General features: G+C 49.9%; 7 protein-coding genes across 7 annotated transcripts; 5 read left to right on the top strand and 2 right to left on the bottom strand.

The window, feature by feature from the left end:
* Positions 1 to 2,513: 2,513 nt before the first annotated feature.
* N7458_005079 (putative short chain dehydrogenase/reductase) lies at positions 2,514 to 3,310 on the bottom strand (the record flags this gene model as incomplete). The annotated part of the gene is made up of 2 exons (XM_056908461.1): positions 2,514 to 3,229; positions 3,280 to 3,310. 2 exons carry the CDS (start codon positions 3,308 to 3,310, stop codon positions 2,514 to 2,516), a joined length of 747 nt encoding a protein of 248 aa, XP_056767079.1.
* Positions 3,311 to 3,873: 563 nt separating this feature from the next.
* On the top strand, positions 3,874 to 4,885 carry N7458_005080 (aromatic alcohol reductase; the record flags this gene model as incomplete). Its single annotated transcript, XM_056908462.1, has 3 exons — positions 3,874 to 3,909; positions 3,961 to 4,211; positions 4,279 to 4,885. 3 exons carry the CDS (start codon positions 3,874 to 3,876, stop codon positions 4,883 to 4,885), a joined length of 894 nt encoding a protein of 297 aa, XP_056767080.1.
* Positions 4,886 to 7,890: 3,005 nt separating this feature from the next.
* Positions 7,891 to 8,850, top strand: N7458_005081 (uncharacterized protein; the record flags this gene model as incomplete). Its single annotated transcript, XM_056908463.1, has 1 exon — positions 7,891 to 8,850. One exon carries the CDS (start codon positions 7,891 to 7,893, stop codon positions 8,848 to 8,850), a length of 960 nt encoding a protein of 319 aa, XP_056767081.1.
* Positions 8,851 to 9,694: 844 nt separating this feature from the next.
* On the top strand, positions 9,695 to 11,123 carry N7458_005082 (uncharacterized protein; the record flags this gene model as incomplete). The annotated part of the gene is made up of 3 exons (XM_056908464.1): positions 9,695 to 10,221; positions 10,283 to 10,464; positions 10,522 to 11,123. 3 exons carry the CDS (start codon positions 9,695 to 9,697, stop codon positions 11,121 to 11,123), a joined length of 1,311 nt encoding a protein of 436 aa, XP_056767082.1.
* Positions 11,124 to 11,266: 143 nt separating this feature from the next.
* N7458_005083 (uncharacterized protein) lies at positions 11,267 to 12,208 on the bottom strand (the record flags this gene model as incomplete). The annotated part of the gene is made up of 2 exons (XM_056908465.1): positions 11,267 to 11,667; positions 11,764 to 12,208. The coding sequence occupies 2 exons, from the start codon at positions 12,206 to 12,208 to the stop codon at positions 11,267 to 11,269; spliced, it is 846 nt and encodes a 281-aa protein (XP_056767083.1).
* A 1,259-nt stretch (positions 12,209 to 13,467) lies between these two features.
* On the top strand, positions 13,468 to 15,300 carry N7458_005084 (uncharacterized protein; the record flags this gene model as incomplete). The annotated part of the gene is made up of 1 exon (XM_056908466.1): positions 13,468 to 15,300. The coding sequence occupies one exon, from the start codon at positions 13,468 to 13,470 to the stop codon at positions 15,298 to 15,300; it is 1,833 nt and encodes a 610-aa protein (XP_056767084.1).
* Positions 15,301 to 16,706: 1,406 nt separating this feature from the next.
* N7458_005085 (type I polyketide synthase) lies at positions 16,707 to 23,375 on the top strand (the record flags this gene model as incomplete). Its single annotated transcript, XM_056908467.1, has 6 exons — positions 16,707 to 17,011; positions 17,078 to 17,372; positions 17,481 to 18,767; positions 18,815 to 19,063; positions 19,155 to 19,364; positions 19,452 to 23,375. 6 exons carry the CDS (start codon positions 16,707 to 16,709, stop codon positions 23,373 to 23,375), a joined length of 6,270 nt encoding a protein of 2,089 aa, XP_056767085.1.
* Between the last annotated feature and the right edge of the window lie 476 nt (positions 23,376 to 23,851).

Raw genomic sequence — 23,851 nt, forward strand, 5'->3', positions numbered from 1 at the left:
GACGAGCAAGAATCAGGCCTGTATCTGGCATGAGTCAAGTCTCCAGACAACCCAACGATAACGATTGGAATAAATGCGTAGCAAATGGCCGTATCTATTTTTCTCTTTAGAATCTGCTCACTCTTCACCGCAGGTCTCATTGTAAATGGTGGAAGTCTGTGGCTTGAAACAATTGTATGGACGGCGGAGAAAAAGCTCCCTGATGATCCACCGTCGGAACAGATGTGTTATGAATCTGAGATTAAGAAGGTTTAACGTGTTTAAACGTTCAAAACTGTAGAGTTCCCAGAGTCTGACATCAGTAGTAGGTGGAGATTCTAGTATTCCTTGCTTCCTGGCCTCTGCAGGACCAGCCATGGTGCCCTTTGTGGAATTTTCCAGCATGTTCCCTAGTTGGATGGCTTCTTGCAGATTGATTCTGGGTGTTCCCTTTTAGATTGTCATTGTTCAATGACTTATATATCGGCCCTCTTCTATCATTCTGTTTATATTCAGCTCTGATGCTCAGGGGGAGAGACAAGATTGCTTCATTCTCCCCAGGCTTGCTTCCCTGCTGCTTTATATATAGAGTCATGGACACGTTCTGGGGTTCTGCCTCCGATAATATTTTCTTATTTCTTTTTTTGACGATTGTCTTCTATTAGGCCACATATTCTACATACAACCCGCACGCCATGGCTATTCTGGGCCTCGAACCAGTCTTTGCTAGACTCCCATCAGAAGCAGCGGATTATATATCATTCCTGGGTCTTCTGTCTTTGCCAACGACCATCTACGAGGACAAAACGGGCACAATCTGCCTGACCAAAGGCAGAGATATCCACCAAAGAACAAAGAATATCGATGCTAAGTACCACCATATTCGTGACCAGGTCGCAAGGGGAGTACGTGGATTCGTCAAAATCCCGACCAGCGAGCGGGCAGCGGACGGGTTTACCAATCCGCCTAGGCCCAACAAATTCAAACAATTCGTCACGTTTTTGGGTCTTCGTCAACTGCCATCGTTTGCCTAATTGGGTAACTACATCTACTCATTCTTTTACTGCAAATTCAGCGGTTTTGGCCCTGGTTTTGGCACTGGTTTCTAAGTGTCCTTTTTTTTTTCGCGTACGTGGAGTCGAGTCTCAGAGATCAAGTGGTGTTGATTTGGTAAGTTTGATAGGTTTGCATGATCGTCCTCCATATTTAGATCTCTTCCCCCAGTCTCCATTCTTAGCTTTTTACACATCTCTTTACCCATTCTTCTTCACTGTAACCTCTATAATTCGGACTAACAGCCGTCTAGCCATACAATCTCATTTAAACGTTACTACCAGAAGAAAACCTCCAGCCCGAAGACCAACAAAATTCAGTAATATCGCTTATGACCTTGAAGTTGTGAAGTCGAAATAATTATCAAAATACTATGAAAATATGCACGTGAAAAGCCAGTTACCTATTAAAAGAAGGCTGTTATCCCTTGTTGAAAACTCAATTTCTATGGAACAGAAACCCGTCGACTATGAGATGATGTTAAGCGATATATACGAGGTCAAATCATGCAAGTCTATTTTAGCGGGATGCAAGCAATGACTAGTGCATGTAACCCTTAAGACTGGAAGACTTAGCGAGGAAGATTTGCCACAAATCACCCAAAATCTGCTGAGAGGCGCTCTATTATAAAGAATTAGTCGGGGGGAGGCTATAGCTAATGCTCTACATAATGGAAGGACAAGTATCCTGAACGAGTGTCAACCAAGGCATCAAGCCATTCCATTAATATGGTGCCAGTCTGGGCGTCAATTTAAAAGAAATAAAGAGGAAAATGACACCAGAGCGTGAGCACAGCTAACTCCTAGGCCGTTTCCAGTCATCGGCAGCGTTGACGCCGCAGATCTTTCAGCTTCAGAGGAGATATTTTGGTCATCACATTTCTTTTTCTAACAGCACATCAACAGCACAGCTAACTCCTAGGCCGTTTCCAGTCATGGGCAGCGTTGACGGCGCAGATCTTTCAGCTTCGGAGGAGATATTTTGGTCATCACATTTCTTTTTCTAACAGCACATCAACAATCCAACAAAATATTCAACCGCGCCCGTGCATGAAGATAGACTTTCGGATATTAGGATCTTCAAGGCTGATTTAGACTTTAGTGAAGCTTTTGTGAAGAGGTCTGGGGCTTAGATAACACGGATGAAGTGAGTCTGGTAGAGGGGAGAAAGCCCATCATCGAGTGATCTTTTTACGGAAAATTTGTCAAGCTGGATTCTCACAATGAGGACGATTGCTAGAGAATCTGTTGGACCTTGAACCGTGATAGAAAATTGCGAACTTGCGATTATTGCATCTTGTGTTATCCCTAAGGTGGGGGCGGGGTAGGAGAGCCCCGCTACTCAGTAACTCTGGTGGCAGGGACATCCAATTTGATCAATGATGGGAGTATTAGTGAAGATCACTAATTTGATCCACTGTGACTCCTGGTATGCGCGATTTCTATAGCTATCTTCTATCTATATCCTGAAGATTCACCAGACTACCAAGGATAAAATCCGTCTTTCCAAACAAATTGGCCAGCATATTCATCTCTGCGCCCGGCTACAATGTCCAGAATGGCTTTTCCAGATTCCATGGGGTCTCCGGCATGCCCTTGAGCACTGACTGCTTCCTCAGATTCACCTCTCAACTTTGATCGCACAAGGCCGGGGCAGAAGGCGAAGACTCGCACATTTTGGTCCTTCAGTCGCTTATTCATCTGAATTGTCATCATATTCAATGCAGCTTTGCTCATGCGGTATTCATCCCACGGGGGTATACTGTGCTCACTCGATGGATCGGTTGCAAGTCCGACCGAGCCTAATGCGCTCGATATTTGAATCAGGCACGGACGACTGGATTGAAGGAGAAGGGGGATAAAAGCCTCCGAGACAAGCATCGCACCGAAAACGTTTGTAGAGAATATCTTTTGAAGCCTATCCCGTCCAGTAGAACCAGGTGAAGTTGTGCCTGCATTACTGATGAAGACGTCGACTCGACCGAATTGTTCAGAAACAGAATTAACTGCCTTGGAGATCGAAATGTCGTCCTCGACATCCAGTTGAAGAACGGAAAGTGTTCCTTGAATATTGGTAGCTTCAAGTTCAGACCGTGCCTGATTTGCCTTTGAAAGGTCTCGACAGGCCAGGATTACATGGTAGCCTGGCTGAGATGCAATGGTTTCAGCTGTTGCATAGCCCACACCTGAATTGGCACCTGATTGATGTGAGAATTGTGGAATCTTCCGAGGCAAACCGAGACCTTACCTGTAATAAGGACAATAGTTGATTCAGACATAATAGTGCTCAGTCAATTGGATCTGTGGAGTGATAGGGTGAGCTCTAGGCTTTAGTTATTTGTGTTGTATGAATTCGACCTGTTTCAAGCTAAACGTACTGAGACAGAGGAATTTGGAATGAAACCAATTCGGCTATTGCGATGCAGTCATCGTAAGATGTGGTCAAAGGTACCATTTCCAACACCTCCAGTACATAATATGCACGGAGATAACCTGGCCTCCGTGTCCGGTTTTAGACTCGGAGACCGGTGGTATTTTGTTTCGCGAATATGGAAGGTCAAGTCGATTACCAGAGGTACGTACTTTTTCCGATCGGGAATAAATGCAAATCCGAAAATAATATTCTTTTTTGAGTCCGAAACCTTATCTTTCTGCATCTCGATCTCCGGCCAAGTCCGGATCAGGGTCGAGCAAAGCTTCGGTCACAGATCACGTGCATTCAGGTTGTATACATCGGAGTGTCTAAATAGGCCTCAATTTCTGTAGGTTTGCTTCTGTAGTGCTGCTTCCAAACTTTCTCATCGAGGCGACATATTGCAACCAATTCTTGAAAAAAATGAAGATGCCACACACTATCAAGAATGTGGCCCTTGCTGGTGTAAGAACGGCAGAAAACACTACATCATCTACTAAGCTAACAAGCTCTTAGGCTAGTGGCAATGTCGGAGCACGGGTGCTTACTGCATTGATTGACCTGGGCTTCAATGTTACAGTGCTTACGCGCACTTTTAAGCCGTTTCCGACCGCTGCGCGCGTGGAAGTTGTTGATTTCACCTCAGTGGAGTCATTGGTCGCTGCTCTCGAGGGACAGGATGCAGTTATTGACACGACTTTCTCGCCCGAGGTTGAGACCCCACTTCGACTTATTGACGCGGCGGTCCAGGCCGGAGTCTATCGCTTGTTCGTGAGCCTTACACTTTGATCACGGATTGACCTAAGCTAATATGCTTATTTTCCACGCGATTAGTATTACCAGCGACTTCGGACTCGACCCTGAGCTACCGGGAATTCATGACCTGCCCGTTTTTGGGCGTAAGAGGGCTTCCTATGAGGCCGTGAAAAAGCAGGCGGCGCAAAACCGCTTGACGTACACCTTGGTCGCTTGTGGAGCTTTCATCGACTGGAGTCTCTCTACTGGTTTCCTCGGCCTGGACTTCAAGGGAAAGAAAGCCTCCATCTATGGGGATGGAAACAACGTTGTTCCATGGTCGACTTTAGAGGACGTCGGTACAGCGACCGCAAATGTTCTTTTGCACCCAGAAGAAACTCTGAATCGCCCGGTCTATGTACACTCCGTGTACTTGTCACAAAATCAGATTTTCGCCGCGACCAAGGAGGTTGTGGGAGGTGAGGGTTGGGAGGTCAAGTATATGGACATGGAACCTCTTTTGGCTCAAGCCATGACGGACCTCAAGACCGGTAATATTAGCGCTGCAACATTCGAAGTCCAAATTCAGTACTGCCTCGCTACCAAAGCGCTTGCGCACCCTTGGGCAAGGGACGACAATGGTCTCTTGGCATTGAAAGAGTGGGACCAGGAGAAAGTTAAGGGACTGATTAAGTCGATCGCCTAGAAAGCGGAGTGATTTACGGATTCACCGGCGCCAGCGTATCAATTACCCGAGCTTGAAGAGGATAGACTTGATGTTACTTACAGCCGTTTGAATGAAAGCAATTCCAAGATTCTGGCCATAACGGCTAATGCATGGCCTTCAACAACACCCAAAACAAGGCATTTAGGGTCGCAAAATATGGCAATGTCTCCCGATCTAGTGTTGGCCCGTACTTCGTAGGTAGCAAAATGCCAAGCAACGCTATATTAGCTTAGCATATTCACAGGCCCCGCCCCCTCGCTAAGAGAAGAGATTTCGCGTTAAGTAGTATTCACAAGGGGCTCTAACAGCTATTGACAAGGATAAAAAATTGATACGAGAATTAGATGGCGGCCGATGCCGATAGACGCGGTAGAAGAATGGGCTAGTTTTGACCGCTTTAAAGTCCGCCTTGCATTGATTGGACCGGTCGCCCTGGGGCACAAAACCTGCCTTAACCCCGGCTAGGACTGTCCAGCTCAGGCGGCCTGGACCTTGGGGTCCACGGGGTCCATCTCACCATGACTGTGGACCCGCATGGTTGTTAAAGAGTAAATCACCCTTGGTCCAACGTATTAGGCTATAGTACTTTGCGCTTTGTCTGAAGTAAGAAGTAGGAAACTAGCGTGCCTAAAGATCTGATCAGTCAGTAAGTGGAGGCGTTGAGGGAAGAAAGAACGCCGTTTTATTGGCCAGTTGTCTTATCCTTTGCTTTCTGCAACGCAAATCCCAATAAGTTTAGCACATTCTCCTCTGGCCTCTCTTGGCCGCCATACCCGTGCCCATAAAAAATGGCTTGATCCTGAAGAGCCCGAGCGGGACTTCCCGGGCAGCTAAATATCCAACCAGAGCACTGACTGCTGCCACACCCGCAGCCCCACCATATACGAGCGCTCTTGAGATCACCGTGGCACTAGAGTAAGCCATCAGTCTCACCACACGGCAATCATTGAACGCCTTCCCTTTCCAGTCACCATGTCCGGTAGAATATCACACCTCGGCAGGTGTCAAAGTCATGGCTTTGGCATACTTGAAATTATATCACCAATCGATTAGGAAGGAGGATTTCTTCATGTTCAATATTCCGCCAAAAAAAGGGACCAGAATCTTGATTATAGTAGATCTAGGCCACGCCACAATCTGCGGGTGATTCGGGCGATTCCAACCACAACCGTGGTTATGCAGGATCATGAGTGACTAGGGTGGAAAACGACTCGCGAACTGCGAAGAACGACCTACACGAACCTCCACGTGATCTATGGAAAGTACGGTCCGTATGAGGAATGTAAACTACTAATTATACACTCGGATAGTGAAACTCTTAATTGCTGGCTTGTCAATTACTATAGATAATTCCAGTGATTGGACAATTGGATGACTAGTTGTATCAGATACTGTAAGCCTGACTTACCATGATCTTGCTGATTGAGGTTGGGACTTGGAGATTCCCATTGTGTCAGCAGATGTGCCTTTTCTCACTCGACTCTACGAGAAAAATTCTCATTACATGCCCTATAAACTTGCCACATGATAAACGATTAGATATCTTTAACGCCCTGTAAGGGTTAGCTGTGTAAATACACCACAATTCATGAGCAGCAGGGTACGCCTGAACTCGTAAGATCTGCAAAATTATACATGTTTTGTGGGTCACAAATGACTGTGAGGATCGGATCGCTAGCTTAATCAAAAATCCGCAGAGCATTGACCCACCCGAGGATTATGACAAGGTTGGCCAAGCCGTCAGATTTAACCCTTTCGAGGCTACATCATTTACGCAGGAAAGAAGATCTACTCGGGGAACTTTGATTAGGCTAGCCAATTAAGGCATGGTCTATTCAATACGAGATAGGCTAAGCAAGTCTGCAGAAGCACATGTAACCATACGAAGGGGAAAATCAGATCGAGCCAACAAATATTTTTTAGGCTGTAGGATACAGTCAAGCCCCGTATTACGGAATAGGATTCCTCCAACTGTTTTCATGCTCCCTGACCCCTTCAGTTTGGAGCCTTGGACTAACTTACCGGGCCCACATAGAACTGAAACAGAGCGGAACGGCGAGGGGGCCGAAGCTAGTGCTGACGGTAAACGTTGTGTTGGAAAACTCAGAATGCCGATTATATTCGGTGGCGTTGTCGTATCTGCAAGTCGCAAAGGTGGACAATTACCTACCAGAGAACTGTCTGACGAAACGCCTCGCCGACGCGGAAACTGGAGAAAGATCGCGTTATCTACTGCAATGCGCTTGTCGAATAGCAATTTTCATTGATCACGAAAGCTTAAGGCAGGGGTTACACTTCCAAGCAACCAATTGTAGCCCATTACAGACGCTCCATCAACTCAGCCACTTTGCAGCTGAAGACCAGAATATTCACACAAACAGCGTACGGTGTACTCGATTTGGATCGATACGACTTGGTGGTGGTAGTTTGGGCGGGGTGGATGTCTAGGTAGGCAGCGCCAGCTCGAGCTGGTGGCCTTTTGTGGTTGTCCCATAGAGTGGGGCGTCGTAAGCATGGGTAATCTTGTTGTTCTTTAGCGGGACTATCCCAGGATACATAAGTCTAGCAACCTCGACGAAGCCAGGTTGTCCAACCCTGTCATTTTATTCAGATATATACTTATGCACCTGTTTTATTCCTTATCAAACACAACAATCTTGCCTAGTTCGCCAGAAATGTTGGACGAGAACAAGGTGCGGCTCCGGGCTTCGTGCAACGCTTGCAACGAGTCCAAAGTGCGGTGTAGCCAGCGCAAGCCGACTTGCTCAAGGTGCGAACGGAACGAAATCGACTGCATCTACGGTCTGTCACGAAGAACGCACAAAGACGCGCCACCTATCATGATTCCCCCGTCACAACGAGGACGCAGAACCTCACGTCCAGGGAGGTCTTCACGACCCCCGTCCAGTGGCGATACTCGAGTCAGTGCTGTTAGTAATAACAGCAGTATTAATAAGATTGTAACACAATCCGACGATTGCTCAATGTCCGATGAGCCAGCGGAGATACATGACGGGACTACAAATATGCTAGACCACTACATGTTTCAAACAACTGTTGAGACGGAGATAATGGACGCCACGACACAGCTCCTGGACTTTAGTAGCCTGCTCGCGGGCACAACCGGCAGCACACCGATGACAACGGAGCACTTCCCAACTACAGACCACACACCTGGTGACCTAGATTCCTTCTTCTTCAGCACGAGCCACAACAGCGAGGTCATGGAGATGGGGATTTTTCCGGGTTTGCAGGGTCAGGGGGAATGCACCTGCCACGCGGGCGTGACAGACCTGCTAGCGTCGATGCGCAGTACCGGCAGTAGCAATGATCAGCGGCTGTCACTCGACGCGCAGCTTGCCAGGCTAAAGCAATGCATTGTATCATCCGAGACATCGATGGGTTGCATGCATAGCCGCAATGATTCCGAGCCCATTCACATCATGGCGGTTACCATGCTAATTGGCTATGTGATTGATGACTTCAAGATGCTTGCCAGCGAGTCCTCACTACGCAGGTCAGCATCGCTGTCTTCCTCGTCATCAATGCCCGATTTGACGACTCTGGGAAACCTCGACAGGGGAAGTAGGTCCGGTGTCGCTACTCCAAGCAGCACTTCCACATCTGTGGGGGAGCTCGTGGAACCTAGGCTATCGTGGGGTGTATTTGAATTAGAGGAGGATGACGAGATGGACCTGCGGCAGCGGCTTTACCTACTATCATTTAGAAAGCTGGAGCGGCTGCTTTCCCAGCTCACCCTTCATTTACGAGACCAGCACAATGCGTTAGCCAGCCTTCCAGATCCGTCGCGTCATATGGCATTTGTGATTGCATGCGATTATGCGCGTTTATGGCTTGAACGGAAAGCTGGTGATGTCAAGAGACTGTTTGCAGTTCCCTTGAGCGACGAGATTATGAATTCAGCTCTTGCACAGCACGTATGATGAATTCTTTACAACGGTCGGAGGTTCACTGGTGTTTTATTATGTCTGAGAGCTATAGAGGAGGAAGTTCGCAATGTGTGACTATAAATGAATTCAGGGATTACGAAGTATGACTGCTCGAAAGACATTATGTATTCCACACATAGTGCCTGGTGCCCGAGTCTATCACCGTGGTGAGGATCGCTAGACAAAGATGACAACGAAATTATGAACGCAAATTCGAATTCAGAAGAGATTCCTTGTTCCATATATTCCGTAGACATAAGATCCTGTATCAAACTCGATTACTGTAAATCAATTATGAAATATGGAGATCAATTTTACACTCACAGGCGTTCACGATAGCAAAGGTCTGACGTACGTTGAATGGGCAGCGATATCTACTTCGAGATACATTTGTAAAATTGGGAGAGCAACAGCGCCAACTGAGGTCCTCCATTCTTTATGTGCGAGTATTTATTTATTAGTGCAATTTTTCAATGCCTTTCATGTAACCATAAAACACAACTCCAGGTCTGGTCGGCTTCGTGGTAGATTGAGATGATCCTTCTCCAATCTCAAAAGGAAGACTAACGGCGAGCTGCTCAAGATCGAGAGCCGAGAAGCCGGGGCTACAAAGAACGCGACATTCGTTGCCGGGCATGAACCCTGTTCCCCGGGCAAGAGAGTCCCCGAATGCTTCTTCCGGGAGTGTCTTTCAAGTCCCCGTGCGAGTAAGGCCACCCCCGACTACACTCGGGCATCAGCTTGACGCGAACCATTTGATGTTCCATGAAGGTTTTATAATCTTACTACATACCCAAAGTAATAATGACGCCCAAATCACCTACCCCTAGACACAATCATGGGCGTCGTTACCAATGGCAACCACAATGTCTCCACGGATACCCCAGACATCCTCACTCTTGCGCTGGACATCGTAAGCCATGCCGCTAATATCAAAGCTTTACTGGGCTCACAGAATCTGCCTGCTCCAAATTTCTTGGCGGGCTCGCCTGAGTTACCTGACACGCCTGAATATGCTGGTCTCCGCAGCAAACTGGTGGCCTCACTTGAGGATCTCCGCCTGCTGGTCGTCGGCCCACGGACCACGATGCGCGGCCTGATGGGCTCAAGTAATGATCTTGCCGCACTCCAGGTCGCCTTTGAGTTTGATTTCTTCAAGACTGTGCCCGTTGGAGACGAAAAGGGTATTGCCGTGGAGGAGATTGCCCGGAAGGCAGGCATGGATGCAGGCCGGGCACTGCAGGTGCTCAGATTCCTATGCACCCATCGCATCTTCCGGGAGGTCAAGGATGGCTGGTTCGCCCACACAGCATGCAGTGCTGCCTTTGGCAAGGACGAAAATTTGATAGGGCTAGGACAATATTCGTGAGCTTTGATTCTCATTCTGAATTATCTAGGGGGTAAATAACTAACTTGGTTGGCGCAGAATGGATGATATGTTCAAATCCGCTTCTTCGACGGCCGACTGCATCAAGGCATCCCCTCAAGTCTCTGATCTCGTCCATTCGCCATTTACAACGCGTCTCGGCGCAACCATGTTTGATTATTATGATAAGAATCCAGACAAAGCTGCCCGATTTGCCAAAGCTATGGCAGGTGTTACAACTAGTAAGACGGTTGCCTTCAAATTATTTGGATCTAGCTGACAGTTTCGGCTCCCTCCAGTCGACCGTAAACCCAACGTTCTGAGTGATATATTCCCGTGGGATGCCCTTCAGGGCACAGTAGTCGACGTGGGAGGTGGTAGTGGACACGTCTCGCTCGCACTTGCCCGTCGCTTCCCGCACCTCTTCTTCCGTGTCCAGGACAGCGAGAAGATGCTGGCTGAGGGCCGGCGCGTCCTCAAAGAGGAAGATCCAGCCGTAGCTAGCCGCATCGACCTGCAGCAACACGACTTCTTTCAGCCGCAGCACCCAGGCGGTAAAGGCGTTGCGGCATTTTTCCTTCGCCACGTATTCCACAACTGGGCCGACGCTGACTCAATTTCAATTCTTAGAGCCCTTGTTCCGGGCCTTGAAGCCTCGCCTGCGGGAACACCGATTCTTATAAGTGACAGAGTGTTGCCGTGCCTGGATGATGGGACACCGCTGCATGAGGAGCGTGCTATGCGTCGGCAAGACATTATGATGCTGGTGGGATTGGGTGCTAAGGAACGCACTTGTGCTGAGTGGGAGGCCTTGTTCCGGTCGGCTGATGAGAGACTCGAACTGAAGAAGGTACACGGCCAAGGACAGACGGCGTTATTGGAAGTTGTTTTGAGGAAGTGAGCCAGTAGACCTAGAAGACGTTTAGCTTCGTACCTAGATTGATACACAGTTTGTCTTACGAGAGCAGGCATTTCGATTAACGAGAAATTTATTTTCAAAGGCTGACACAAATGATTGAAGATACTTCTAAGCCTGTTATCTGTCTACATCTTCTTGACCTTATTCAGACCCCTAGCCGAGTTTATCATCCTATCCACGAACCACGTAAAATTCAGCCAACTCGCCCATCGCACCAAGGAAGCAAACGCCCCATGCCAGATTTCACCCCTCGCCCCACCAAGTATATCTTTAACCAGCTTCTCTGCGAGTAGATCGACATCCATAGCCTGACGCTGGTGATCCATACGTTCCTTCCATGCTTCCTCCTCCACTCCGTGATAGTGCGATGTCTCAGGTAACTCCATGGGGCCACCGGGCTTGCCAAACATAGGCGTGTCACAAGATCCACATATAGAAGTTATGACGCGTACACCTAGTGGTTCGAGCTCTACATGCATAGTTTCTGACAGGCGTGCCATGGCAGACTGCGAGCTTGCAAAAATTCCTGGACAAGAGCGATCACTGCAGGTTAGCTCGACAGTCTATAGCCAAAATATAATCCAAAAAAGAATTCATATGTATTGACAAAGGGACAACCTACCCGCCCACACCATGTTCAGGACCCCGTCAATTGAGCTCTGATTAAAGACAACCCCTCCGGCTTCAATAAGCAGTGGCGCAAATGCCTGTACCATCGCAAGAGGACCCCAGACGTTGACATCAAATAACTTCTTTGCCTCCTCGAGATCAGTGTCTAGCAACGGACTATTGAATTCAATTCCAGCGTTATTCACCAAGACATCTAAGCGACCGCCTGTGCGCTTCACGACTATCTCTTTACATTGCGCGATAGTTTTTGGAATGGTCACATCCAGCTCCAGAATCTCAATATCACTGAGATTGAGGAGGTTGTCGATTCTAGAGATGTCGCGCGCAGTGGCGAAGACGTAGAAGCCTCGCTGGTGGAAGTTTTTCGCCATGGCCCAACCGATGCCGCCAGTGCCACAGCCCGTGATTAAGACTGACTTTTTTGGTATGGTCTGCATGTTGTAGTGTGGTTTCTGTGTGGTTTCTGTGTCGTTTCTGTGTGGGGAGGAGTGGCATAAATTCCAAGCGTCACGTTTTCTTTGTTGAGTAAAGGTAGATAACACGGGTAATTCATAGTTGAACAGGGGTTGATTGGAGGATATGCAAAAGAGGCCTAAGATAAGTTGTAAGTATAGACTTCCGCCTAAACTGTCACTAGTTCACTTTTAGTCAAAGGTATACCAACAAAAGGTAGATTACTTGTCTTGGCACTGGTCGCCGGGGTATGTGCAGTCCTCGGCTTTACTTGTCAAAGGTCCGAAAGTCCGACCACCGGAGATGAGTGGGTAGGCCGAGCTGGTCCTACTGGAGATACCTCGGTAAAGGAAAAGGTTTAAACATATCTTTAGTATCAAAGTTTCTGTAGTCCTACGGGCCGTGCCGTACGTGACCCCTCCATGATTCTGTCATGGAGTTGGTCGGTCTTGACATGAAATACTTATGGGGCGGGGTTGAGCTTTGATGCACATGTAAACATCTGGACGACCTCCGCATGTGGACTATTAATCTACTTGTATAGTTCACAATCTTCGCTGGAACTCGCTTAATTAATTCACCCCATATGATATTCTCTTCGCACTCAGCTCTGGCGATTACTTGTTATTCCACTACTGGGGAGTACCCACTTATGAAGAGAGACAATAATCCTCGAATGGGAACTCGCCCGTCAACGAGGGAGCTTCAATGGCTACATATCATGTGTCGGACATAAAAACACACTGTGATGGAGCCTCCTGAGTGGCAGTCCTGTACAAATGGCGCTACGATGAATATGGTTAGTCTGAGTTTCTCTCATACTTGCTGCCAGGAACAAAAAGTCAGAAATCGGAGTATCCATCAGGGTTACAGCTTTGCATGAAGGGAGACCATTTCTCATCGACATGACCAATAACCAAACATACTATTATTCTTGAGGCCTACCAATTCTGGCATTTGGATAGCACGAAGGTGCCTTCCCGAGTACCGAATGGTCCCCACATTAGCTGATCCCCGAACTAAATCCCCGAACTATATACGAGCCACAACGCCGAACTCCTCGTATCGGGCAGCGTTCATCGTGAGATCTGGAAAATTTCACGATGACCGTGATAGCTTATTAGAATGGGACTTAGATGACATCGAAATGGACCCGAATTCTTTTCGTATCTCTGGTTCAAAGACTGCAAGTTTCCTGGAATAGCTCTCTGTCTGAGTAGAAAGGCACTCGCTGTTCGTAGCCATGATACCTTCGTTGCTTTCCCTGCTTGCCCTTGCAGGTGCAGGGGTCTCAGCCGCCTCAATCCCTAGCACCGCCAGCGCAGGCCTCAGTGCTCGCAGCACCAACCTGACTCCAGGCTGCAAGAACGGCCCCACATCCCGCCAATGCTGGGGCCAGTACGATATCAACACCAATTACTACGACACGGTCTTTCACACAAACCACACCGTCGAGTACTGGTTGACCCTCGAGGAGATCGACTGCGCACCAGACGGGTACCTGCGTAAATGTCTGGCAGCCAATGGAACCGTCCCTGGCCCCGCAATCACGGCTAATTGGGGAGACGAGATCGTCGTCCACGTCACCAACAACATCAAGACCAACGGCTCGGCAATTCACTGGCACGGTGTGCGGCAGCTCAACAACAACGCGAACGATGGAACACCCGGTGTCACTCAATGCCCTATCGCACCTGGCACAAGCATGACATACAGGTTCCACGCCGACCAGTACGGCACCACGTGGTACCACAGCCACTTCAGCTTCCAGTATAGCAATGGTCTGTATGGACCACTGATCATCAATGGCCCTGCTACTGCCGATTACGACGAGGACCTCGGTCCCGTCTTCATCACTGACTGGAACCACTATACCGCCGACCTCGAGTGGGCCACCGTCTCCAACTTCAACGTGACATTCAACGGCTCCGAAACCGGCCTCATTAACGGCATGAACACCGGAAACTGCACGGCGCTCAACGCGACGAAAGCAGACCCTAATTGCCTCAGCGACGGCAAGAAGTTCGAGCTCCACTTTGAGCAAGGCAAGAAGTATCGTTTGCGAGTGCTCAACGTCGCAGAGGAGGATTGGGTTCAGTTCAGCATCGACAATCACACCTTGACGGTCATCGCGATGGACTTTGTGCCTATCGTGCCTTACCAGACCAGTAGCATTTTCATCGACATGGGTCAGCGATATGACGTTATTGTTGAGGCGAACGCACCGCCAGCCGACTACTGGCTGCGTAGTGGTTTCGAGCCGTTATGTATTCCCAACGGCGCGGGTGCAAACAATATAAGCGCCATTGTGAGATACGACAAGACCAGCACTGCGAATCCGACCAGCTCGAGCGTGGACGGTAACATATTGGGGTGGGATCTCTGCGTTGACGAGCAGCCAACCAACTTGGAGCCCTGGGTGCCTGTCAGTTTGGACATGGCCAATGTGGTTGCAGGCATCCAGACCGAGACCATCATACCAGAGTGGGTTGACAACAATACCTATCTCCGCTGGTCAATCAATGACGGGGCGTTCATGTGGGTGAACTGGTCGAACCCAGCACTTGGAGACGTTATCACTGGAGACTTGAATGCAATTCCCACGTCAGACAACATCTTCCAGGTTGGCTCCAACTCGTCGGCGAAGAGTACGCTTCGCAATGAGACGGAATGGGTCGTCCTGGTCATCGAAGACAAGACACCCTTCACGGGTATCTCTCACCCTATCCACCTCCACGGACACGACTTCCTCATCCTCTCGACTGGCTACGAGCCGTGGACTGGAAGAACGTACGGATGGCAGTTAACCAACCCGCCACGTCGCGACACGGCCACTATGCCCAGTAACGGGTATCTTGCTATCGCTTGGCCGCTCGATAACCCGGGTGTCTGGGCTTTGCATTGCCACATTTCCTGGCACAGCAGTCAGGGTTTCGGTGCGACGGTGCTGGAGTCGGCGGACATGATCCCCAAGCCGGTGGGAGGTGATTGGTCTAAGGAGCTTGATCCAGTTTGCAAGGCCTGGCATGAGTGGGTGCCAACTGCACCCTTCCAGCAGACTGATTCGGGTATTTAGAATGGTGTCATTGACGTGATATGATGTACCTTCTGGTATTGTTGGGTCAAGTCATGACAGTCGATTGAGATGTCAGGGGGAACTGGGTGTGATCTCTGCTATGTAAATAGTTGTCCGAGGGGTACTTGCAACTTGCAGCCTGTACTCCTCACTCTCCTTTCCTCTGTATAGAGCCCGCATAAATAATCAACACAATGTGTGATTCAGTGAGTATACGGCGAATCTCAAGATATAGTTTTTCGCGATCTGTTGGTCGGAAAGTTTGTAGAAACAGAACACCCCGCTCATAGTGGATAATGGCTGGATGATCCCGCTCACGTGATAACCCTTAACCCCAACAACTCAACACAACATTTTGTCCACTTTCCACTTCCCACCTTGGTTCCCTGCCGACGCTGTAGAATACTTGGTCACGATCGTCGAAATTTAATAAATTTAACAATGTCCTGACCTTTCTTTCCTCTACTCACCCCTTTCTAGGAACCCTCCAAGTTCTCCCCTGAGTTATGCAGGTGCAATTCCTCGTGCGATATATAAAAGGCAGGCATGAATAGCGATTGAACGAGTTTGAATGGTACATACATTACATGCTATTTAAGTCTTAAAGCTTCCATGTGTGTCCTCGCCAATCTCCCTCCTTGCATTGAAACACCACAAAACCTTCGCTCTACTCCGCACACTAGCCAAGCGAAAAGACGAAGCAATGCCACCACCAGTGACAAGGGTAATGCAGGGTCCCTTGAGATTCGAGATACTTTGTCTCCTATTTTATTACTTTACTTTCTCGTCTTTTGCTGTAGGGGCTCCTTTGCTGTAGGGGCTCTACATATTCCTCCCATTTGGCCGTTCACATGCTCTCTATTTCGGCAACAGAATAAAATGAGATGTTTTACGGCCCCCATATCAATTATACATTCGGTCAGTATTCACACTCTCATACTCTAAGCACCTCACGCCTGGCTCCACAATCTCCTCCCTGATACAAGGAAAATACTCACGCAAGACTATCTTTGGATAATGAGCTCAGACAGGGATGGCAAATGGGGTCTGAGGCGCGAAGATACCTCAGCATGCAGCATGGGTGGTCGATATTCCCGACGGGAACCTTGTTGCACAAGCTGAAAAGCTGACATAAGGTTCGGTGAATCAAGGTGTACCAGGTAGCATCGGGAAACGACATTTCGGTAAGGAACGCTTCGGGTACGATGAGGCTGTTATCGAGTCAATATCATCGGGAACAAGATGACATTGCACTGCTTGGTGCTAAGCCTCGAGAGTAGCCATGTGGTAGAATTAACTTAAGATATGTCTTGGACTGTCTACTGTTTCCACAGTCTGTAGCGATTCATCATCGCCCTGACGCCTATCAACACTATAATTTGCCATTCAATTCAGAAGGGCAACAAATGGCAACAATGGGTTCAACTCCTCCCACGGTCCTCCTGTTTGGGGACCTCACAGACTCATGGGTCGATGGCATGGACTACGTGTTTGACCAGGCCACAACGACACCATGGCTCCCATCCTTCTTGGATGACTTGTTCACGGCCTTCAAGGCCGAGGTGAGAAGCATGGATGCCTTCTTGCAGGAGAGTTTTGGTCATTGTTCAAATTTTCAAGAGCTCGCTCAAAAATATCGCCGTTCGAGCGACCAGGTTGGCCTTGTCCATGCAATGCTTCTATATACCGTGAGAGCGGTCCTACTACTAGAGTGCGTCCATCGTCCCCTGCTTCAATCCACATGCTTGCTGGCTGACCTGCCCCTTCTAAATTGAAGACATGTAACGCGGGAGCCACGGCTGCTCCACCCAGGCGAAGAGGGCAGGCCCGAAACACACCTGGTTGGTATCTCTGCCGGTCTATGGAATGCTGTAGCTGTTCCGATCTCCACGAATTTCAACAATTTGTACGATTCGTCTATTGAAGCCGGTCGGGTATGGGTCCGAGTCTGCAGTCTCATGTTTGGGCGGGCTCGAGCCAGAGAGGACCGCCCTGGTGTCTGGGGCTGGGCTGTCTTAGGTATTTCCTTGCATGAGCTTGAAACAAAGCTCGAAGAGTTCCAACATACCATGGTAAGTAACCATTGCCCGCGAGCTCAAAAGTCATGAGTCATGCGAGTCGTGGGATAATTTATCGAAGTCTGGATCTGTGGTAAGCAAAACTGACACAAACTTTATTAGGGTGTTCCTACATCTAAACGAGCCAAAGTTGGTTTCACAGGAGATCGTTGGAACACGATCATCGGACCCCCTTCCGTCTTGGAGCTCATTTTCACCAAGTGTCCTGAATTGAAGAAGCTCCCCAACCACAAGATAGCTGGTATCCGCGGCTTGCAGCACACTCTCGAAGTCTCTGAGTCGGACATGGACTACGTTATAGGGAACTCAGCGCTCCTGGAAAAGCAGGTATACCAGGGATTCAAAGTATGGGGCATGACCGAAGTTGACGCCTTTACAAATTACACCAGCTGGGGTGATCTTCTGAGGATTTCTGCAGCACAGACCTTGTCCCAACGCCTTGATCTTGTCAAGATCGTGGAAGATCTCAATAACTACCTCGGAACTTCAGCTGAATATGTCAACGTTAGGATGATGGGCCCCAGCGGCCACGTGGCGTACATTAACGGCGTTCTCAAAACAACAAGAGATGTCTCCATCAAAGACGACCTGCAATCATCCTCGGCCTCAAGTGAAGGCGAGGGTCTCCGCGAAGGGGCTATTGCCATCGTGGGTATGTCGGGCAAAGGACCCAGCAGTGAGAACACAGACGAGCTTTGGAAGGTTATTGTAACCGGCCAGGAATGCCACGAAGAGATTCCAGCGGAGCGGATGGACATTGACGAGTACTACTGTACCAAACACAGCCCCGGAAAGTGTACCATGACGTGTAGGCATGGGTGCTTTGTCAAGAATCCAGGCCACTTTGACGCCAAATTCTTCCACATCTCGCCGCGTGAGGCACTGTTGATGGAGCCGGTCCACCGCCACTTCCTCATGAGCGCTTATGAGGCCCTCGAGTCTGCCGGATACTCTGCAGGTCAGACTAGAACGACTGATCCCAACAAAACGGCTGTTTTCTTCGCCCAAAGTTTCGACGACTGGCTCAAAGTTAGCCACCATGCGCTGGGCTGTGATGCCTATACACTGCAGAGTATTCAGCGCGCCTTCGGTCCAGGTCGACTGGCCTTCCAAATGAAGTGGGAAGGGCCAACATACGCACTCGATTCTGCCTGTGCAGGCTCTACGTCGGCAATCCATCTTGCTTGCATGAGCTTGCTCTCGAAGGATGTCGACATGGCCGTGACAGGCGCCACGACCATCTTGTCTGACCCTCATTCCTTCACCTTCCTGAGCAAGGCCGGAGTGTTATCCGAAACGGGTAACTGTAAGACCTACCGAGACGACGCCGACGGGTACTGCCGCGCCGACTTCAGTGGAGCTCTAGTACTCAAGCGACTTGAAGACGCAGTTGCTCATAACGACAAGATCTTGGCCGTCATTGCTTCGTCAGCCAGAAACCACTCTGGCAACGCAACGTCCATTACAACTTCCGACGCCAATGCGCAGGAGAGCCTCTTCAAAAGGTCCTCCGCAATGCTCGACTTAACCCTGATGACGTTTCATATATTGAGATGCATGGAACTGGAACTCAAGTTGGAGACAAGGCGGAAATGGGGGCAGTTTCAAAGGTCTTCTTGCCAAGACCGAATGGCAAGCCCTTGCCAGTTGGAGCTATCAAGGCAAACATTGGTCACAGTGAAGCAGTGAGTTTCCCGAAATAAGAGGATCCCGAATTGACAAGACGAATCAGAGAAAGACTATCAATACTGATACTTGGTACTTTCTCTCTCTTAGGCTGCAGGCATGTCCTCCGTGCTCAAGAGCATTCTTATGCTTCAAAAGGGTGTTATTCCTCCCCAGGCCGGCATGCCACATGCCATGAACCCCAATGTATTGGAAATCCTGGGAGACGACCCCAGCGTTGTGATTCCCACACAGCCAACTGAGTTCAAGGCGGTGGATGGCAAGCCAAAACGCATTTTGATTAACAATTTCGACGCGGCTGTAAGTCCTTATACTTCCTCTCGCATCAAAGCCTCTCCCTTCCCTTGACGGGGCAACGAACTAACTCTTTCTCCCTCATGCTTCTAGGGAGGCAACGCAAGCGTCCTAATTGAAGAGTACAAGCAAGACCCAGCCGCACTGGCAAAACGTCAACAGCCAGACGTCCGATCAAATCACGTAATTGCAACGTCGGCCAGAACGCCTGTATCACACATTGCCAACATGAGACGACTGGCGGACTGGCTTCGCTCGAATCCAAATGCTCGGATCCAAGATGTAGCCTACTCGACGACGGCTCGGAAAGTACACCACCCTTTCAGATTCGCGCTAGCTGCTCCAACACTACAGGATGCCGTATCCAAGCTTGAAGCAGAGATCCAGAGGGCTAGCAGCGCAGCTAAGAAATCATCAGCTCCTCCCGTTGTGTTTGTCTTCACTGGACAGGGCTCTCACTATGCAGGTATGGGTAGCGAGCTGTACCGTACAAGCCCCGTGTTCCGCAAGACTGCCGACCTTTGCGCGGCCGTTTGTGCTTCCCACCGGTTCCCAGCCTTCCTGGATATCATAACCAACGACAGTGTCGACTTATCCACCAAGAATGCGGCGCAGGTCCAACTCGCCGTCGTGACTCTGGAAATCGCGCTCACGGCCTTCTGGCGATCCTCAGCAGGCATCGAGCCATCTATGGTGATGGGTCACAGCCTGGGCGAATATGCAGCTCTGCACGCAGCTGGTGTCATCTCGCTGACAGACACATTGTACCTCATTGGGCGCCGTGCTTTACTGCTGCTCGAACGATGCGAGCTTAACTCGTGCGCCATGCTCTCTTTGTCCGCACCTGTGACAACAGTACGAGAGCACCTCGGCCGACTGAGAGAGTCTTCCTGTGGTGTGGCATGCATCAACAGCCCCACAGCCACCGTCATCAGCGGGACCGCTGAGGACCTGGCACGTGTTCAAACAAGCATTACCACCCAGGACGCTAACACCCGCACCAAGATGCTCCCAGTACCGTTCGCTTTCCACTCATTCCAAATGGATGCCATCTTACCCGATTACAAGGAAATTGCCCGTGGTGTGACGTATCTGGCGCCCAGGATCCCTGTGGCATCGACGCTCCTTGCATCCGTGGTCGATGCATCCGGGGTTTTCAGCGAAGACTACCTCGCGCGGCAGACACGGCAAGCCGTTGATTTCTCCGGGGGTCTCGATGCCGTCAAGTTGGCATTCAAGAATGAGGAGCCTCTCTGGCTAGAGATCGGCCCCGGTCCAGTGTGCACCTCATTTGTGCGGGCCACACTGTCACCGCCAGTTGCCAAGATCAATCACACCATTGACGCGAACAACGGCAACTGGGCGACTATCTCCAAGAGCCTTGTGGCAGCATACACGAGTGGTGTCGATGTGGACTGGCTCGCCTTCCACGAGCCGTACGAAAGGAATTTGGAGCTGTTGGCGCTCCCAACCTACGCATGGGACGTAAAGAACTACTGGATCACACATACTGACAAGAACAATGGCACACTGGCTCCTGCCGCTACCCCTGCCAAAGCAACTGTGCCGGAGCCATTCCTCACCACCACAGCGCAGTACCTCGTTGAGAAGACCCTGACGCCTGGTGGACAAATCAAGGTTACCTTCCGAGCTGGCTTATCTGATCATGGATTCATGGGTGTGATTGACGGCCACAAGATGCAGCAGATCGGTTTGGCTTCGGGCACTGTCTTTTGTGACGCCGCTGCGACAGTGGCCAAGTATGCTCTTGAGTATAGCGGCGGCAAAACCGGCGTTACAGCCTCTAATCTGACCTTCCACGAGCCCAAGCTGCTCGCTCCGCTGACCCGTGACCTCGTTGGCATTGACGGCGATTTGCTCACCACGGCCACCATGGAGACTGCGTCTTCTGACGTTATTCTGGCTTCTTTCAAAGCTGTCTCTAAGAGCGGTGAAACATACGACCTCGGATCAGTGCTAGTCAAATATCGTATCCCCGACAAGGCCCAGGCCGACTTAGATCGCGTATCTTTCTTCATTAAAGCGAAGATGGAGGAGCGAATCAGGCTGTCTAAGGATGGTTCCGGCCACCGCATGCAACCTGACGTTTTCTTCGCGCTCTTTGCCAACGCAGTCGAGTTCTCGCCTGATTTCCGCGGTGTGCAAGAAGCGTATGTCGCGGGTGACTACCAGGAAGCCGCTGCAACAATTAAAATACGACCCGATCCAACAGGCGCGCGGTTCACGGCTTCTCCGTATTGGGGTGAGGCTTTGTTGCATCTTGCGGGCTTTATGGTCAACGGAAACCCGAATACGCCGCAACCACTCACATATGCACTCATGGGCTACGATAGTATCGAGCAACTCGCACCTGTCGAGGCTGACAAAGAGTACCTGACCTACACGCATATTTCGCGGTGGGAGGGAACCACGGCTTTCTGCTCGGCCTATGTCTTTGACGCGCAGACTTGGAAGATTGTTATGCTTGCCATTGATCTCCGTTACCAGCAGTTCAAGAGGACCACCTGGCGCCACATTCTCGGCACACGGCCACACGCTGTTGGTGCAGGACCACATCACGCAGCCGCTAAGTCGGTATCCCTGCCTCCTGTTAAGGAAACCAAGATCACACATGATAACCTCTCTGCTGCCATGGCCACGGTACCGATAAAGCAGGAGCGGAAGGGTAGAGCGAAGGAAAGTTCCAAGGAACAGGAGACTGGAGACTCGCGAGCATTCCAGATCATCCTCGACAGCCTCATTGCTGCCACTGGAAGCGACCCATCGGAGTTCACTGATGATGCAGAGATCGCCGATATTGGTGTCGACTCCATTATGGCAATTGAAGTGGTCGCTGCGGTCACGGAGAAGGGCGTTGATCTGCCCGCCTCCTTTGTTTTCGATTATCAAACAATCGGCGACCTTCGTCGCGCGTTTGGTGCTGGTACACAAGAGGACTGCGAAGGTAATGATACCAGCTCGACACCTTCCACTAGTGATGAGGAAGGCATGTTGTCCATGACCCCAGCCGCTCCTTTCACTCCTTTTACCCCTACCTCCCCAGCTTCAAGCGTATGCGACGTTGACAAAGAGGATCCATCGATTCTCTCACCGAAGCTGGAGAGTGACACGTCACCACTACCCAACGCTAGGATCACTCTTCTTCAGGGCCGACCCGAAGCTGGCAGCACTCCACTGTATATGATGACTGACGGGACGGGAACTGTTGCGTCGTTCATTCACTTGCGACCCTTCAAGTCGAACCAGATCGTCTACGGTATCGACTCGCCTTTCCTCCGCTGTCCCTCTCGCATGAACAGCAAAGTCGGTATCGAAGGCGTTGCCAAGCTAGTCGTGGACGCGTTGATCAAAGCGCAGTCTACAGGCCCCTTGATGATCGGTGGCTACTCCGTCGGGTGTTATGTTGCCTTCGAGATGTCCCGCCAACTAGCCCAGGCTGGACGCCAGGTAACGGGCCTCCTCTTGATCGACATGCCCTGCCCACGACCGCGGGGAGTAGATCAGGGCAAGATGGTCGCCGAGGCCGAAGCCAGCGAAGCCGTACTAGAAGGAATCGTCAATCGAGACGGACAGTGGAGTGCTCTCGGGTCCTGTCGTGAGCATATGCGTCAGTTCTTTGTCGCTATGAACGAGTATTCCCCAGTGCGAATGACAGCGACAGAGAGGCCTGCCAAAACGGCCGTCATTTGGGCTGAACATGGCTTGATCAACCGTGTTGTAGATGACCCTGCTCAGATTCAGAAGCTGGAAGCTCAGGGTGTGCCTACCAAACCGTATCCAGGTTTCATGCAGGATCCAAAGTTGGGTACGTTCGCGTGCCATGTACCCAACAAGGGCGAGGAGAATCTCGGTCCCAATGGCTGGGACGAGTACACAGGAGGAGATGTGAAGGTCCTTTCTGTCAATGGTGATCATTTTGAGTTGCCCATGCCAGGGCATGTCCATCTTCTCCAGGAAAAGATGGAAGATGCTTTGGCTTATTTCTCTTCCACTTAGCGATTGTGTAAGTTGTCATTTATATAGACCAGATTGTCCATACATAGATTGATATATTAAATCGGTTGCTTGAACACTGAATGTCATCAAAATTGGATTCTTGAGGACAGGTACATGATATCGATCACCCTGCACGATACGCACCTATGAACGACTGGCAGCCGTCGGTGGTGAGGACTTAGGCCAATTTCTTGCATCTCACGACCCGACCTCTTAAGGGTCCTATACACTGGCGAATACTACCTGTAGCTTGGAGGTGAAAGAGCGGCCTGGTCTGCGCACGCTCTGTTTATTTATGTGGACGGTATACCGTGACGACTTTGTGCTGATTCGGATAAATCTCCCCCTTACCTTGGTCAAATCATTGTAATTCCTTTGTACAAAAGTAGTCATACTTTACCTCAACATGATTAGGGGGCTTACCCTAATTTACTCCGTTTACCTGTGGCTGGGTAGGCTGTGACAGCTTCCCGGCC

The sequence above is a fragment of the Penicillium daleae genome (assembly GCF_028827525.1).
Source record: "Penicillium daleae strain IBT 16125 chromosome Unknown utg000005l_segment0_segment0, whole genome shotgun sequence".
NCBI classification, from domain to species: domain Eukaryota; kingdom Fungi; phylum Ascomycota; class Eurotiomycetes; order Eurotiales; family Aspergillaceae; genus Penicillium; species Penicillium daleae.